The sequence below is a fragment of the Neomonachus schauinslandi genome, chromosome 13 (assembly GCF_002201575.2).
Source record: "Neomonachus schauinslandi chromosome 13, ASM220157v2, whole genome shotgun sequence".
Taxonomy (NCBI): Eukaryota; Metazoa; Chordata; class Mammalia; order Carnivora; family Phocidae; genus Neomonachus; species Neomonachus schauinslandi.
The window spans coordinates 71319249-71336550 of NC_058415.1; the positions used below are offsets into that span (position 1 = coordinate 71319249).

Here is a 17302-nt window from a genome sequence, read left to right on the forward strand (position 1 = left end):
TAAATTTATCAAAAAACACATTTAATTGTGACATTTATTAGCATTCCAAATAAATGACACTTTGTTACGTTTTTTTTTTGTTTGTTTTGTTTTGTATTTTGGCTTGTATAAATGACCACATCAGTTAACATTCTAGAGCAAAAGATTCTGTTTTTCATATATTTAAAAAAACCCTGAAATTAAACCCCAAATGATCTAATGTTGAATAAGTTAGAAGACCTATTATACGTAAATACTTAAATTATCCATCAGTGACTCTAGTAATATTTACATATGTAATCATTCAAAAATGTTGACTTTTAAAATTATATTTAAAAACTATATTTGAGAATAATATAGCCTGGTAGATCAACCAATTCTTAATATGCTTGCCCTTACAGTAACAGTGTTTCCTAAATATGCACTGGATACATAAATAAATCTAACTCATTACCTAAGGTATTTAAAGAAAGGTTTTTCCAAGCATTGATGATTATGGAGCTGATTGCTAAAGCGAGGGTTCTTTTTACCTGAAGAAACTAGTATACTAGAGTAGTCATAGGGAGATTTTGTTTTTCTTTTGTGAAATGGGATGGCATATGAAAAAGAAAAACAGGAATATTATGACGCATGGGAATATTGTGTATCCCAGATTAAGAAAAACTGAATTTAGTTGGAAGACCAAGTTTTGTGCGGAGGTTTGGCATATAAATTTATAAATCTAAGTTTAGGCTATACGATAATTTGAAAGAAGGACTAGATGTACCTAGGACTAGAAAAATGAATTCTGTTGAGACATATTGTACTTTAATCAAGAGTGTGAAGTTGAGAACTGGTCACGGATTAGAGAAAGCTAAGAACACAGGAACTAGATAAATGAAGAGGACAGAGGTAGATGTGTTGCAAACAGAAAATGATCTTCCACTGTCTCAGTGCCTTGGTCTCTGCAATGGCTGGTAGACATATCTGTTAAGGCACATGAGGTGGGAGATGCAAGCCAATGAAAGTATATTGTACAAAAGTGGCATATGAGAGTCCTGGACTGAATGGGGATCAAGGGGGTGGGGGATAAGGGTGATCACTTGGGACTGGCAGGTGTTTAGAGAGTGTCCATTCAAATGACAGTCTCCAAATGTTCACTCCTCCTGCTCCTGCATCTGCTCCATGTGGCCTTCTGCTTAGTCACCACAGACCTAGTCCGCATTGCGGCTGCCTTTTCTGCCTCACGTCTTTGCAATGAACTTCAATGATGAGTATGTATCAGAGGACCCTGCACCTACCAGATCTTCAGACAATATAGCACAGGTAGTCCTACCTGGTGGTTAAGGATTCAGACTTTGGCTCAGACTGCCCGCATGTGGATTCCAGTACCTTGACTTACCAGCAGTATAACTTTGGTCAAGTTACTTACATTCTCTTTGTCTCGCTTCCCTCATCTGTACTTAGGGGATAATAATACTAACCTACTGGGGGAGACTTTGCTGTTGCAAGGATTTAATGAATTAATGACTTCATATGGGGAAAAGGGCTTAGAATGGTACCCGACGAGCAAGTAATCACTTATCACCATTGCTGGAATATGTCTGTCAAGTAGATAAACCAGACAATGGAACCAACATTTTGTTCAAAGCTGTGAATGAAAACAAATAATCCTATTTGTGGAGGCTGAGAGGATAGGTCAGGGGATTTGGGAAAATTACAACTCTCTAACCAATGACCATAGGATCCCACCAGAGCCAGGAAGGAGTAGATAATGCCCTGGGCAGAGGAACAGCAAAGTAACTACTTGACCTTTGCTGTTATGAGGATGACATTGCAAAGGGCAGTGTGGACAGTGATGTGGAGAGGGGATGTGAGTTCACAATTCAGATGCCTGCAGATTCCCTTCTGAACTCACTGCATGGAGTTCTCCACAGAGGTGCTGTGTGGTTGGCCTCCTTGATCAGATTTAGGGGGAAAAACGTAGGGAGTCACACCTGCCTGAGATTCTACTCATCACCTCCTATTGCTCCCTGGAGAAAGTGGTCTGAAGAGTGAATTGGCTGAAATTATTAAAATCCATCATTTGAAAAGTCAAGCATCCCCTAAACAGTCCTTTGAGAAGATGTCATGACCATCCTCGTTTTAGTTTGAAATCACAGAAGCACAATACTCTCTTTGATACACTAAAATTTAAAATGCTAAATATCCAAAGATATGTCTTTTCCAGAAACTCCAAGGTTATAATGAATATCATTTTCTATCCTGGAGCATACATAAAATCAAATAAGATGGGATCTCTGTCCTTGTCAAGCAGAGAGGAGACAGGCATCACCTCCACAACAAGTGCTACGATGGAACTACGTAAAATGTTTCCCTCTAATTCCCTTATTTAATCAGATATGTCCCTACAGTATTTCTCCACATTTTGGGAACATGTCAAATAGGTGAATACCGATTACTCTGCAAATCCCTGCAAAATTCTCTGTTGCTAGGACTTCAACAATGTCTGCCTACTAAATTCTGATAGTAGGTCTTATGCCTTGAAACTGTAGGAGAAAAAGGAAGTTTCGAAAGAGCAAAGAGTGAAAAGAAATAAAGAAAAAGCCACTGGGGCTTTCCAAGTTTGTGGACCAGCAGATGCTCGCCCTCTGTATGTTCTTTAGAGAATTCCCCACCTTTCCCCAGATCCCACTTCCAGGAGTCTACATAACTTCTGACTACTGGAGTTGTCTTGCTTAGTGGGCAACCAAGTGACTTAATTCCAGCTCCTTTCTGTGGTTCTCCTTCACTCACGGAAAAGTCACACCTCTTGGCTTTGCAATGTGCTGATAGGGCAGGCCATTCTGAGACTCCTTCTTGCCTCCAACAGCAGGCCCTGTCCACACCTCTCTGTTTGCACATCCCAGACTTCCAACTGCCAGCATCTGTATCTCTTCATCGGAGGGCTTGCTTTGGTGCCTGGAGACCACTCTGCCCACTCGCAGGGGAGGTGACAGAATTGGTACCCTCCTCGGAGCCCCTCTCAACAGTGACAGATGAGAGTTGGTTTCTAAGTGCCACAGATCCCTCTCAGTTGTGGTCATTCTAAGGCTTGAACTCTACACTGCCCCAGGCCCCCCCCACTCCCCGGTGGAGTTCAACACTAGTTACCTTTTCTGTTGTTGGTTCCCTTCCCTGTCTCGTGTCCTCAATGTTTACTAGGATCACCTCCCAAAGAAGCAAATTGCTCTTGAATCCTCATCTCAGGTTCTGCTGCTGGCGAACCCAAAACGGAGACATTGGCCGTGTCTCTGGCTTACTTCTTCTCCATGAAATCGGCAGAGAGAAAAATGAAAGCTTCTGCCCAAGTAAATTTCCAACCAGTATATAAAATGCTGGTCTCTTTGCGGAGTTGCTGGAAAGGAGAGCACTACGTGAGGGACAGAGAGATCTGCTTTCAGTATGAACACTGCTTTCCCCAAGAGATGCCTGCTCTATAGCTAAACTGTGGAAAGACCTGAGATGCCCTTCAACAGATGAATGGATAAAGAAGATGTGGTCCATATATACAATGGAATATTACTCAGCCATCAGAAGGGATGAATACCCAACTTTTACATCAACATGGATGGGACTGGAGGAGATTATGCCAAGTCAAATAAGTCAAGCAGAGAAAGTCAATTATCATACAGTTTCACTTATTTGTGGAACATAAGAAATAGCATGGAGGACATTAGGAGAAGGAAGGGAAAATTGAAGGGGGGGGAAATCAGAGGGAGAGACAAACCATGGAAGACTATGGAGTCTGAGAAACAAACTGCGGGTTTTAGAGGGGAGGGGGTAGGGGGATGGGTTAGCCCGGTGATGGGTATTAAGGAGGGCACGTACTGCATGGAGCACTGGGTGTTATACAAAAACAATGAAGCGTGGATCACTACATCAAAAACTAATGATGTACTGTACGGTGACTAACATAACATAATAAGATAAAAAAAAAAAAAAAGATTCCTGCTCTGCTTCTCTGTCTCTATTTATCTGTTGCTCCCAAATTCTCTCCTGGTATAGACTAGAGTTGGGTGCTGGGCAAGAGGTGAGGGGGGATTGATTGGGTAGGGTCTCTTCTGCAGTCTGTGAACTCTGAGCGAATATATCATTCTCAGTTATTGGTGGCTCTCTTTAAAATGTGCAATGATCAGTGTTCTTTAGGTTAAGCCATGGATCCTGGTGCCAAATCTGGGACAACAGCGAGTCCCACATAACATCCTGTTGCAGATGCGTATTTAAAATACAGATTTTCACTAATGACCAGATACAAAATGCCTAAACTTTGGTATCTTTATTGCTAGGAGATTCCAACAATAACTGCCTGAAATCATTACTTTTGAAGCAACATTTAAAAGCCAAGCATGCATATTTTGAAAGAAATCGTGACTAAAAAGAGAGCAATCTTGGCTAGAAACAGTAATGTGAAAAACACACAAAAATTGCTTAACTTCTTTCAAAGTGAATTTCAGATTCATTTGGAAAGGTAAAGCCTATAAAATAGGGTTAAAGTGACAAGGCTTGCAGATATGACCCAACTGGTGTAGGTCAAAATATGTGAGCCAAGTTGAGAGAAATGCCAGGATCAAAACACACCATCAAACAACACATTTGAATGTGCCTGAACATTCTCCATCAGCAACAGCAGGCAAACAGACGGTCTTTTACTGCACAGGACAAAAAAAAAAAAAAAAAAAACACAATAAAAAATGAAGCTTGAGAGTTAGAGAATTGAGGAAAATGGGTCCTTTGAGGCAATCGTTTCATTTACATGTGATAACACTAAAGGGTTAGAGTCCTTCTTCCTTGAGAATGTTCTTTGATGAGGATTACCCACAAGAGTGAGAGACACTGACAGGGCAGTGGGTCAGCGTCCCCTTCCGTGTGTGACAAGACAAAGGAGGGCCACATTCTCCTGACCTCTCAGCAAGGTGATGGAGCCAATTTCTTCTACCATCTGCAGCCTCAACACCCCGCTCTGCATCACATCATGGCCAGATGTCCAGGCTCCTCTCCTCAGTGAATAACCAGCTCACCAAGCAATGAAAAAAAAAAAAACCCACTATCTTGTGTGCAGAGTTGTATGTGAGTCTGGATTCTCAAGATCCAGTGTGGCACCGGGAGAGAGGAGAAGGCCAGCTGGAGTGAGTGCTTTTAACCCAGTATGATTCTCCAGCCCTTAGAGACAACGCTACAGCCTTGGGTACCTGATGAAGAAAAGACTAGAACTGTATCATTTCGATTCCTTGATAATCAGTGAAAGTGTCATTTTATTTCCTTTTTTAAAAGATTTATTTATTTGAGAGAGAGAGTGGGGGAGAGGGGCAGAGAGAGAGAGAATCTCAAGCCGACTCCCCACTGAGTAAGGAGCCCCACACAGGGCTCTAAGCTCATGACCCTGAGATCATGGCCTGAGCCGAAATCAAAAGCTGGACACTTAACTGACTGAGCCACCCAGGTGACCCTAAGGTGTCATTCTATTTCTTAAAGCAGAGCTGTATTGGAGAATAAAACACAATATTCTCCTGAATATTTAAGATAAAAGCTGAAACATAAAAGGATTTTCATACTTGAGCCCAATCACTTCAGGCTATGCTTCCAGATACCCTAAAGGCAGGTCTTCAATCACCTTTTACTTCCTACTATGCAGTACACGTTCATTGTAACCTACTTTTTTCAAAAGCAGTAGAAATGGATATACTTAAATAGGTAAATATACTACCTGTAGATAACTTCTGTTAATATTTTAAAATTTTTCTTCCCAGCTTTTTTTCTGTGTATATTTAATGAGATTGGACCTATGTTATATATGCAGTTCTACATACTGATGGTAAACACCCACAGAGAGTTTCAGCTCATTTAATGTTATTTGGCTGATTTATTATGTCATTAAATAGTTTTTTAAAATATGATTTTATTGACTATAATACATATCAGTGTAGATATAGTATTTTCTTAAATTGTCTTGAGTTGTTGGAACGTGGTGGTTACTGCCTCTAGTTTCTGTGTCGAGTGTCAGCCACCAGTTACTCCTTGGCCCCCTACACCACCATTTCTCACTCTTCTGAAGAAGAGCGTTTCCCCAGCTGCTCCTTCTCCCCTTCTCTTTAGCCTTTGGCTTCTGGGAAAGAGCACTCTCAGTTTTACAAAGGCAAGCTCCCATGTGCCCAGAACTGTCTACTCCTGGGGAGGCAAGTCCATTTAATTTCAAGATTCAATATTAGGAAGCTGTGCACCTAAGCCACATTCTCCACGAGCAGGGGACAAGAGCATGTCTGACTCTCCACCCACCTTTTATGGTGTATTCTAATTCAATTGATCTAGAACTCAGGAGAGGTAAAGAAAGGTATCATTTACTGAGCCCTCCCAAACCACAGCCAGATTGTTTCTAATTTTTTCCTATTTCAAGTAATGCTGGGATGAGTATACTTTTACAGAATCTTTGAGTATGTCTTAAGTTTGTATTTTATAAGAAATTCTTTGATTGGTAATTACTTAAAGTTTTTTTTACTTTGAAGACTCTGTAAACATACTGACAATTTACCATATTGCTCTGGAAACATGCTACCAAGTTTTAAATATAGAGATGTATTATGAATGTTCTACATTGAGAGGAAGAGCTTGAAGACATAAGAAAGAAGGGGGAAAGACTTGGGGGAAGGTCTTCCTTGGCTGAGGGCAGAGACCCTTACTCTAATACACATAAGGAAGTACGGATGCACTTGAGTTTAGAGGTGGAGCTAATGAAAATTTGAAAAAGTTCGTATCTGAAAAAATTAAAGTGTATGTATTTTAACCACATACATGTATATACATTTTAAAATATCATCTTTGAAATTAAAAAAAAAACCCTACATTTTGCATTAGCAGCTAATACAACCTATAACCAGGTGTGGCAGGATGGGCATTACACAATGAAGGCTATTAGGAGCGGTTCTGCAGGAATGAGGGAAATAGTGTGTCGAATGCATGTATCTCAAAATACATTTTATATACTCTAGCAGCAACTTACAGCTGGAAAAACGGCCAACTTGGACTTTACTTATTCAGTGACTGAGTAAATTTACTAAGTAAACTAACTTTAGTGAAGTTAGTTACTAGTAAAGTTAGTTTTAGTAAGGTTAGTTTACTTAGTAAATGATTCAATCATGGAATAGGTCCTGCAACGAACTTGCTTTAAAATGTTTCTCTCTACTAATAGTGTGTAAGGTATTTTTTCCTTAACTTTGGATTACATGTATTCACATCTAGAAACAAGGTCGCTAGCACCACTGCAACATATATAATAATGAGAATCTATCCTCAAGTGTACAGCTTTCATGATCCCTGCAGCTCTGAAAGAAATATATGCTCTGAATTCGAAAAATCTTTATTGCTTAACTCTTCACATAAATAAAACAGCAACGCTTGGACGACCTCATGAGAAGGACAGATAGCAAAGAAGATGCATACTTTAAGAATCTTTTTATGAAGGGCGCCTGGGTGGCTCAGTCAGTTAAGCGACTGCCTTCGGCTCAGTTCATGATCCTGGAGTCCCTGGATTGAGTCCCGCATCGGGCTCCCTGCTCGGCAGGGAGTCTGCTTCTCCCTCTGACCCTCCCCCCTCTCATGTGCTCTCTCTCATTCTCTCTCTCTCAAATAAATAAATAAAATCTTTAAAAAAAATCTTTTTATGAAGATTGATAAGAAAATATACCTACTAATGTGTTGCAGATTTCACCTTCTGACCACTATCATTCAAGTGAAGCACTGTAACACATCCAACATACATCATCAGCTCTCAGAGTTTTCCCTATCCACAACTGGCCTCCAAAGCAGAGCAGGTTACTGTATGTAAGCAGAGTCTACGCCAGAAATCCATTCTTCATATGGCCCGGGGAGCTTTAGAGAACAGTCTCAAAAATCAGGGAAAGGCAGACACAATACAGAACAGGAAATTCCTTGTAATGGAGAGGTCTCTTAACCTGACAGCTTACTCTAGAAAAGCCAAAGAAGCACCATGTTTTCCTGAGAAACGTTAACTTGCGTTTACTAAATTAATGACAAAAAATATTGATTTTATTTGGTAGTATGCATCTTCCCCCCATCACTTTCAGTATAATATTTTATTTGGGAGTGGATGCCATATTATTTAGAAACTTCTGGCTCCTGGGAAACGAACATAAGTAGTTTTTGTTGCCAAAATTTAAATGGATTGCTCTGGAACTTTGATAGTTTTTATTAAAAGATGTTTAATGGAGCACAAGGGCAAAGATGTTTCAGTTAGGCAAGGCCTCAGTCTTCCATCTTGAGCTGAGTCGGGCCAGTGCCATTTGAGGAAGAAATGAAGTGGGATTTCCAAAATTCCCCTGGTTAGACGCAGGCTCTTCCTGACACTGGTATGGCAAAGACTGCTTCTTACTTCCTCAGCATCCATCCTCTCCTCCCTCTTCAAGGATGGGCATGAGCCCAAGTGGTCCCAAATGAGATCTACATGGAAGTATTATGTGGATGGCCACAGAGTCTCCTAAAAGAATGATGTGACTGTCTTTGCCTTGTCCTCATCCCTGGGGTCCAGCATAAGCCCCTGATGTTTGGAGGCTCCAACAGCCATCTTAGACCACTGAGGTGACCTGAAGATGGTGGAGCAGAGAGCTGAAGGAGAGACTCCGGATCCCTGAAGACATCACAGACCTGCCATATTAGAGTTTTCTAACAATTTTTTCAAAGATTTTATTTATTCATTTGTCAGAGAAAGAGAGAGCACAAGCAGGGGGAGTGGGAGGTAGAGAGAGAAGCAGGCTCCCCACTGAGCAAGAAGCCCGATGCAGGACTCGATCTCAGGACCCCGGGATCATGATCTGAGCTGAAGGCAGACGTTTAACTGACTAAGCCATCCAGGCTCTCCTCTAATAATTTTCAAAACAGTTTGAGACAGAAATAAATGCTTATTGTGTTTAAGCCAGTGGTACTTTAGATTTTTCAATTACAGCCAGCTAAACCTACTCCTAGCTAATTCAGTGGTAAAAAGGAAGCTCAGAAGATAAACTAGAAGGGATTATACCACTTCAGGCTCTGCCCATGATTGATCTATGTCAGACCATGGAGTAGCAATCAAGGACAATGAAAGAAAATTCCATGAGCCAGGTGGGGACTCTGATGAGTTGAGACAAATCACACCCAGAATTGCTACATATTCCAATTTGTCAAGGGTAAGACAAAAAGTCAGATTTTTTTAAAAAAAATGCAATTTTCTGATTTTAAAGTATCTGCTAGAATTAGAAAATATATTGTATGGGAGGGGTGGGAGAGAGAAAAAAGAGAATATATTGTATATATATAAACACACACAAACATGCACGTATATACATATGTCTAATTGACATGTATCCATTGAATGAAAAGGCCTGAAGACCATGGTTTATGTCTTCTGGGCTAGAGTGTTTGGCTTTATGTCTTAATGTAACACTTCTGCAGCTCTAGAAATGGAATCTTCGACTTCTCCCTAGCTTTTGATATAACTCAAGACATGGAGGTAACATGGTCAAATGTAGGAAATGGTGGGCAGGGGAGGAAAAAGACAAGATGACAAGTCAGAAGACTGGACTGACTCTGTCTGTGGCATTTACTTAGCTTTGTGACTAGCATTTAGTTAAATAACTTCTTCTAGAATCTGATGCTGTTCCTATAAAACTTGAATCTTCAGAACTGATTCTGTAAAATCTTAATATGAAAGCACTGTAAGTTATAAATCACTTCACAAATTAAAGGCATATCTGATCAAGAATGAATACATTTAATAATTCCATGGCCGCTATGAAGAGAGATCCTCTCTGAGCCAGGAGGACATGGCAGGGGGTAGGGGATGGGAGAGACTTTCCTATCCTTTGACCACAGAAATGAAGCAGGACAGAATAGTCCAACCTCTCTCTGTGTCTAGGCAGTCAAGTCTTTGACCAAGAGTTCTCATGATACATTTCAACCAAACATAACAGACTACTGGCAGCCAATAATGATAACAGAAGCAGTAGGTGTACGTTCTTATTAGTCTGCTTTATGCACTGAGGACTCTTTCAATTCATTCATTCATTCGCACTTCTATAGTTTGGATGGGATGACAAAACAAGTTCCTACATAAGACTAAGGCAAAAGGAGAATTGTTTAAAAGCCTAAGCAGCACAAAAGAGAGAACATTTCCAGAGAGACATTTAGAAGTGTATCTTTTCAGTATTGAAACAAATTAGCTTCTGCATCAGTGAGCAATTCTTGAGACCTCTAAGTCATGCTCCGAGTTTGGATCAACTGAATCCACTGTAGATTGTATGACTCCCCTTCAATCCTTTCCCCTAAGAAAGGAAAACTCAAATCTTCCTATTCCTTCAGCATTTGGGCCATCAGAAAGCCTGCTAGAAAATGCACAACGGCTATAATTGGTCTACCGTATGATAACAAAATGGCCCTAATTTTATTCGTCAGGGTTTTAATCTAGTGTCATCTCACACATCTCCAGATTTTATTAGAAAACTTAAAAACAGATCCTTTCTTCCCATAAGGCTGAGAGAGCAGATTTGTCTCCTCGTAAAGGTGTGAATACGTACTAGTGTGGACATATCACAGTGATGCTCTTTCCCTAAAGCCAGCAAGAGCTGCTGCCCATCTCTTCCCAGTCTCCTGGCCATCTAAAGCTCAAATTTTTGGTGAGACAGCACATTCCTCACCAGAGGATCATATTTCTGGAACTGTGGAACGATGGAGAAAAGCAGAACTTTTTTTCAAAGGAAGCTTCATGCTGTTTGTTTAATAGATATTTAGCAAAAGTGAAGTAGGAATGAGGGGCTCTGCTTGTATAACGACTTGAAATGCTGAAGAGGTGGACAGCCTTGCATTCATAGCGTGGCCAATCCAAAAGATGCAGTTTAGGAAAGGCAATTTATAAATACATGGTGGAGAGAAAAACTAAGAAGAAAAGTTGTTATGAAAAAGTCACTCCTTGGAAAGGAAAATCTGAAGAGCTTTCTGTTTATTTTGTAAAAGGTTTTCATGTAAGTTCAAGGTGCTAAATCTTCTCCCATTCTACTGACTGTGTTTCTGGAAGGACCTGTGCTAACTACAGATTCACTGCTTTAGTCTTTGCACTCTTTGATGAGCACTGGCGGATAATGTCTAAAAAGAAAAGATCTACAGTGCAGTTTATCCATTGAAATAAAATGTGATATACTCCCCATCAAGCTGTACAATTCTGACACTGAATAAAAAAATAAAGCCCACTGTTATCTTTTTTGTTTAGTCAATCATATGTGCTGAAAGCTAACAGCAAATTTCATGCTGGCAAAGGAAATTCTACATCTTGAGATTTTTTACATAAGAGGAGTAAGGTGTGTGGATTGTGAGGGGTGGTCATGGACTTGCAAACACGTATCTATGTCTATGTTATTGTGCCTTGTGTATTTGTCTGCCTGTGTTTGTGCCTGTGTATAGTGTGTGGACATTCGTTTCAAGTGGAAAAGTTTTGAAAAACTAATTTTTCTGGGGAAAGTAATTAACAACCTCAAAAATATCCCTGTGATTTTCAATTTCCCAGCTCACAAACACAGTCCGTTCCAATAATACCATTCTGCACACACATGGGAATCTGATGAACTGTCTCATTTCCCTGATGAAATGTATTAAGTTTCATATCCAAACTCAAGCTACACAGCTTACAATCTTCAAACTAATTCTGCAATGAAACAGGCTTGCCTGATCCCCATGCAGAAACCCATATGCAAATTTCCACTAATGTCATTTTTAAACATCACTCCTCTTCTATCAATTTTCTCCCAATACCATATTTTAATTACACCTAAGAATGCTCATCAGAGGTTCCGTAAAGACACGTAAGTTTCCAGGTTAGCCGGGGACTGGGTCCAGCTGACCCTCTCCTGCACCTTCACATAATCCAAATGAGAAAAGAAAAATAAAATCAAAGGGAAGTTCAATGAACACCAACTTTTGAGAAGTCTCGCCTTGTTAGGTTACAAATGGATCCAGACTGAAGAACAGCACAGGGAACCTTGCTGGCAATTTCACTTTCCAAGACAGGATATAGTATTTGGAAGGAGAAAGCTGAAGACAGAGTAGGTCTTGAGGCGAGCAGTGTGTACTCGATTCATTACCCATTTAACTGTTTTGGATCAACGTACTTAGAGGCCCCAGGCAAACCTGGCCAATCCAAACAGAGGAGCTGGTATATGGCAAGTTTTTCCCTGATGCAGCAGGGTTCTTCTCAGATGGAGTGGGTGGTGACATCAGGAATAAGGCCAGCCCTAGGACCTCATGAGTACTTGGAATGGGGGCCAACAGAGAACCGGATCTGCAAAACTGAACCCTGCCTGGTAAAACAGTTCAATAAAAGGGGGGCATCTTTAAGGAGTTACTTCATCTCCTAGAGGCAAAAGCTTTTCAAACTTCATAGGAAATGAAAAAAGCACAAATGAAAAGAAACATAGATTCAATCAATTGATAAAATGCTAGATGTTGTCACCATGAAGAAATTCAGAAGGCAATTTAGAAACACCTAGAAAAACTACTTGCCTCATACTTAGCAGCAGGAAGGTTAATGCCATTAAGAAGCAAAGAACAGGGCACCTGGGTGGCTCAGTGGTTAAGTGACTGCCTTCGGCTCAGGTCATGATCCCAGAGTCCTTGGATCAAGTCCCACATCAGGATCCCTGCTCAGCGGGGAGTCTGCTTCTCCCTCTGACCCTCTCCCCTCTCATGCTCTCTCACTCTCTCAAATAAATAAATAAAATCTTAAAAAAAAATGCAAAGAGCATTTGCTAATCAGTAAGAAAAAGAAGCACCCTCAAATAAAAAATGGATAATAATCCCAAAATATTTTAATGGATATCCAAAAAAGCAGAGCTATATATGGTCAGTAATATATGAAAAGTGTTCAGCCTCACTAGGAAATGCAATTCCAAATGGGACTCTACTTTTCACATATAAAGTGGGGGGGGCTGGGGGGTGTTCAAGTGACACTAAGCTATGTTGGCTGCATCCTAAGTACTGATCCAGGCGCTGCACATAGGAGTGCAATTTGGTGCTGATTTTCTGCAGGACAACTTGGCACATGTACCAAAGGCTTTAAAAAATGGGCATACTCTTTGATGCAATAATAGCTGCCACTTTAGAAATTTGCATTGAGGAAATTATTAAAGATATGAAGAAAAATTTAGTCACATGGTGTTGTTTATAATAGCCTAAATACATAATAATGGGTATTTACATGATAAAATAAAGGCATATTCTACAGTGGAATACTATGTGACTGTGAAAAATGATAAAGTAAAGGTGTATTTCTTATTATGGAGAAAGACTGAAAATATGGTGGAAAAGAAAGTCAAGTTAGAAAAGAGAATGTACAATATAATCCTCTTTTGGGCAAACACTGTTTATGCATGCACAAAAACATACCTATTATTTAAACAACTGCAAAAACTCAAGAAAGGTGTATATCACAATATTACAGTGTATTTACAGGTAATTTGTCTGATTATTTTCTATAAACCATTTATTATCAGTAAAATAAAATGTATTTAAAAAGAAAAAATGAATCAAATAGACTTTGGCAAGAATCTAGATACAGAAGATATATTCAGAAAATCAACAATGTTTCTGTACAATAAGAATAACCATTTACAATTGAATTTGAAAAGGTGCTATTCATGGTAGCGATACTGAATAGAATATAGTTAGGCCTAAATTTGGAACTATATGCAGGGCTTAATTACTAGAAATCTACAACTTTACTGAAAGAACTGGTTATATATAGACATATTTTTGACTTGGGGGGAACTATTATTATAAAATATAAGTAATCCACAATTTAATTTGATATTTTCTCTATTGAAATCAAAATCCTGGTTGCTTTCATTTGAAATATGTGAAAATGAATTAAAAATTCATATTAAGTAATAAATACATAAGAATTGATTTCAAAGGGATAAGAAAAAGGGAGAATTTGCACTGCCAGATATTTAAATATATTGTAAAGTTATAATTAAATTGCTTTTGCAAAGCTTAAAAATAATAAACAGATAAGACAAATTAATAGAAAGTCAGAAGATCAAATACCCATAAGCATTTAGTGGATGATAAAAGTGGCATTCGATTAAATTGGAAAAGGATGGATAGCTTTCAAGCAAATGATACGAGGACAACTTGTTAACTATTTACTAAAAAATAAAATAGATATCTACGTCATACCATACACTAAAATAAGTTCCAGATGAATTATACTGTTAAATGGAAAACCATTTCTCCAATTTGGGAAATGAAAAGGCCATTCTAAGAATATAAGCAAATATGGGATCTTAAGGTCAATGTTTAATAGATTTGAATATGTTACATCATATAACAACACTGCAATAAACAAAAGTAAAAGGCAGTGACCTGGAAAAACATTTGCAGCACATACAAATAGGAGTTACTAGTCTTACTATATAAAGAGCTTTTACAAATCAATAAGGAAAAAAAAACTAACATATATTGTCAGTGCAAAATGGGCAAAAATTATGACCAGGTAAGTATCAAAGGAAAAATACAAATGCCCAGTAAATGTACTGAAAAATATTCATCCTCAATAAAACTAAAAATGTGAATTTGCTGAAATGATACCTCTATTCAACTATGAAATTGGCAAAGATATTTAAAATAATAGTACACGTTATTGGTGACCATATGGCAAACTTAACTGCTGTGATACTCTGCTGGTGGGAATGTAAATTTGCATGACCCTCCAAGGGAGAATTGGACAATGTGTATCAAGAAGCTTACAAATGTTCATATTCTTAAATCAGGAACCTCTTAGAAATTCTTCCTAAGGAAGTAATCAACAGGGTGCACAAATATTTGTGTTTACCATAACTTAGTTAATAAAAACCCTAAGTGTCCAATAACAGGTGACAGGTAAATTAAATGACGGTGTATGTATTCAATGGAATAGTATGCAGCTAGTGTAGATATCTAATAGCTATATTAGATGTATAATATACTAGTGTAGATAATTTTTGATATAACAAATGAAAAATGTAGGCTACAAAACAGCAAGACACCACTTTGGTGAAAAGTATGCACATATGCATATTGAGCGACTGTTCAACAACATGTAAACAGTGGTTTTTTAAGGGTGATGGGGTCATAGTCCCCCCCCTTTTTCCTCCTTTCTGTTTCATTCATTCCACAGATACTGGCATGCTGGTATGTGTCAGACATTTCTGTGTGTTCCAAATTTTCTTCAACTGAATATGTGTTACTTGGTAATCAGAAAAAGTTAAATTATGTAAAAGTCCATCCTCTAAAACGGACTTCCTCTTCTAGATGCTAAAAATCCTATAAAGGTCTCAGTAAAAATAAGAAACGCATGCAGTGAAATGCGTATCAAAAGCATACAGTAACACAAAAAGGAATTGAGGAACTCTTCAGTTCGCTCTACGTCTTACCTTTAGAGACACTTCATAACACACACTCACTCACCTGTTCCAGCTCGGACACGGTCTGTCCCTACACGTGTGAACGTGGACCGCATCTTAAGGACCCCTTCCTAAGACGGCCCTCAAAGGAGACCACTCTGAGGAGCCTGCCATCTCGCTAAGCGGTTAAAATCCATCACCCGCCGGGACCCTCTCAACAATAGGAAGGTAGGTATGACTGATTCTGTGCACTGGGACCTGACGTGGGCAGGCTGCGGCTTGCCCGAGGGTGAACCCCGGGTTGGAGGTGAGCCCGCAGCAAAGGATGGGCAGGGCCCTGGGACGAGGGCCGGAGCCGGGAGGGGCGGGCGCCTTACCGCGGCTTGCTGGAAGGCGCCCTTGGTGTAGGTGCCGCCGCCGCGGTAGGTGATGGCCGGGATCTCGCGGCTGAGCAGCGCGCACTTGTGCTGGTGCGCGCGGCGGTGGGAGATGTAATCGACGCGCGGCACCACGTTGTTCTTGGACGAGAAGGTCACGATGGCCACGCGCGTGGCCGTGGGCACCACGGGGAAGTCGGACAGCAGCTTGCGGACGAACTTGAGCTCGCTGAGGAAGTTGGCTTGGCCCACGCTGGACGACTCGTCCACCAGGAAGACGAGCTCCAGGCGCTCGCTGAGCTCCCGCAGCAGCCGCACGCGCCGCCGGAACGCCTGGCCCAGCCGCTCCACTTTGCTCTCCGCCGCGTCCTCGCCGGGCGCGGGCGGCGCGGGCAGCCGCCCCGGGGCTCCGGGCGCGGTCTCGGGGAAGAGGCGGAAGCTGAAATTGCGCGACGGGGACATCTGCTGAAAGGTCGCCCAGCCCGAAACGAGCGCCAGACCCCAGCAACAAAAGGCCAGGCGCGGCCACATCGCGCTGGAGACGGAGCGGCCGGCCCGCAGCGCAGGCGTCGGCCCCGGCGCGGAGAGACGCTCGGCCGCCCGGCTCGCGAAGGGGAGTGCGCGGCGCGGGCGCGGGCGCGGGGCGGCGGTCGGAGCCTAGGCGCCCTCCTAGCCCAGCCTGGGGACACGAGCGGACTCCCGCGGCTCCGGGGCTCGCAGGGAAAGGCGCGCGCTCTCTACCCCTCGCGCTCTCGCCTTTTTTCTTCCCTCTCTCCTCCTCCCTCTCTCCCTGAAGCCTATAAAATGTTTGAAGGAAAGGGGGCAGTCAAGAAAAATCTCCCGCGTCCCTCCTTCTCCCTCTCTTCCTCCTCTCTCTGTCTCTCCCGCTCCCCTCTCCTCTCTCCTTCCTCTATCTCTGCCTCTATCTCTCTCCTCCCCCTCTCATTCTCCTCCCGGGATCAGGCCAGGATCTCCACTCGGAGATTCCATGACACCAGAACCCCGCGTCTGTCAGGCTGTCAACATTCCCGCAGCAAGCGCACCAGCGCCGAAGCCCTGATTGATCCCATATGTCTGGCAGGAGCTGCAGAGGAATTCACTGGAGATGGATCCAGATACCGAGAGTGCCACAGTAATTGGAAACACTTTGTAGAGGAAAACACACACGGACTGGCCAGCGAGTTGAAAGCATCCTTTGAAAACTGCTTGCTCACCTTTTGTGTCTCTTTTTACCCCCTCCGGTGCCCCCACAACCCTCACCAAATAGATGTTTGACTTTCCTGGTGGGGATTTCTGATCAGTGGTGTGTGTGTGTGTGTGTGTGTAGATTGTTCAGGGCCCCCTCAGACCACACCATGTAGGGATTGCATCTACCCCTACGCATCGCATGGGGATGATTTGTCCTGCTGCTTCACCCATGCATTTATTTATTCACTCGTTTGTTCACTCCTTCATTCATTCAACAAATATCTTTGAGCACCTATTATGTGCCAGGACACCAAGAATATAATG

General features: G+C 41.4%; 1 protein-coding gene across 1 annotated transcript in view; it reads right to left on the bottom strand.

Moving 5' to 3' along the window:
• SVEP1 (sushi, von Willebrand factor type A, EGF and pentraxin domain containing 1) overlaps positions 1–16321 on the bottom strand; it is a 192694-nt gene extending 176373 nt beyond the window's left edge. The window contains exon 1 of the mRNA XM_021691133.1: positions 15791–16321. Coding sequence (XP_021546808.1) covers positions 15791–16321 — 531 coding nt within the window. The remainder of the gene's footprint in view (positions 1–15790) is intronic.
• Positions 16322–17302: the final 981 nt, after the last annotated feature.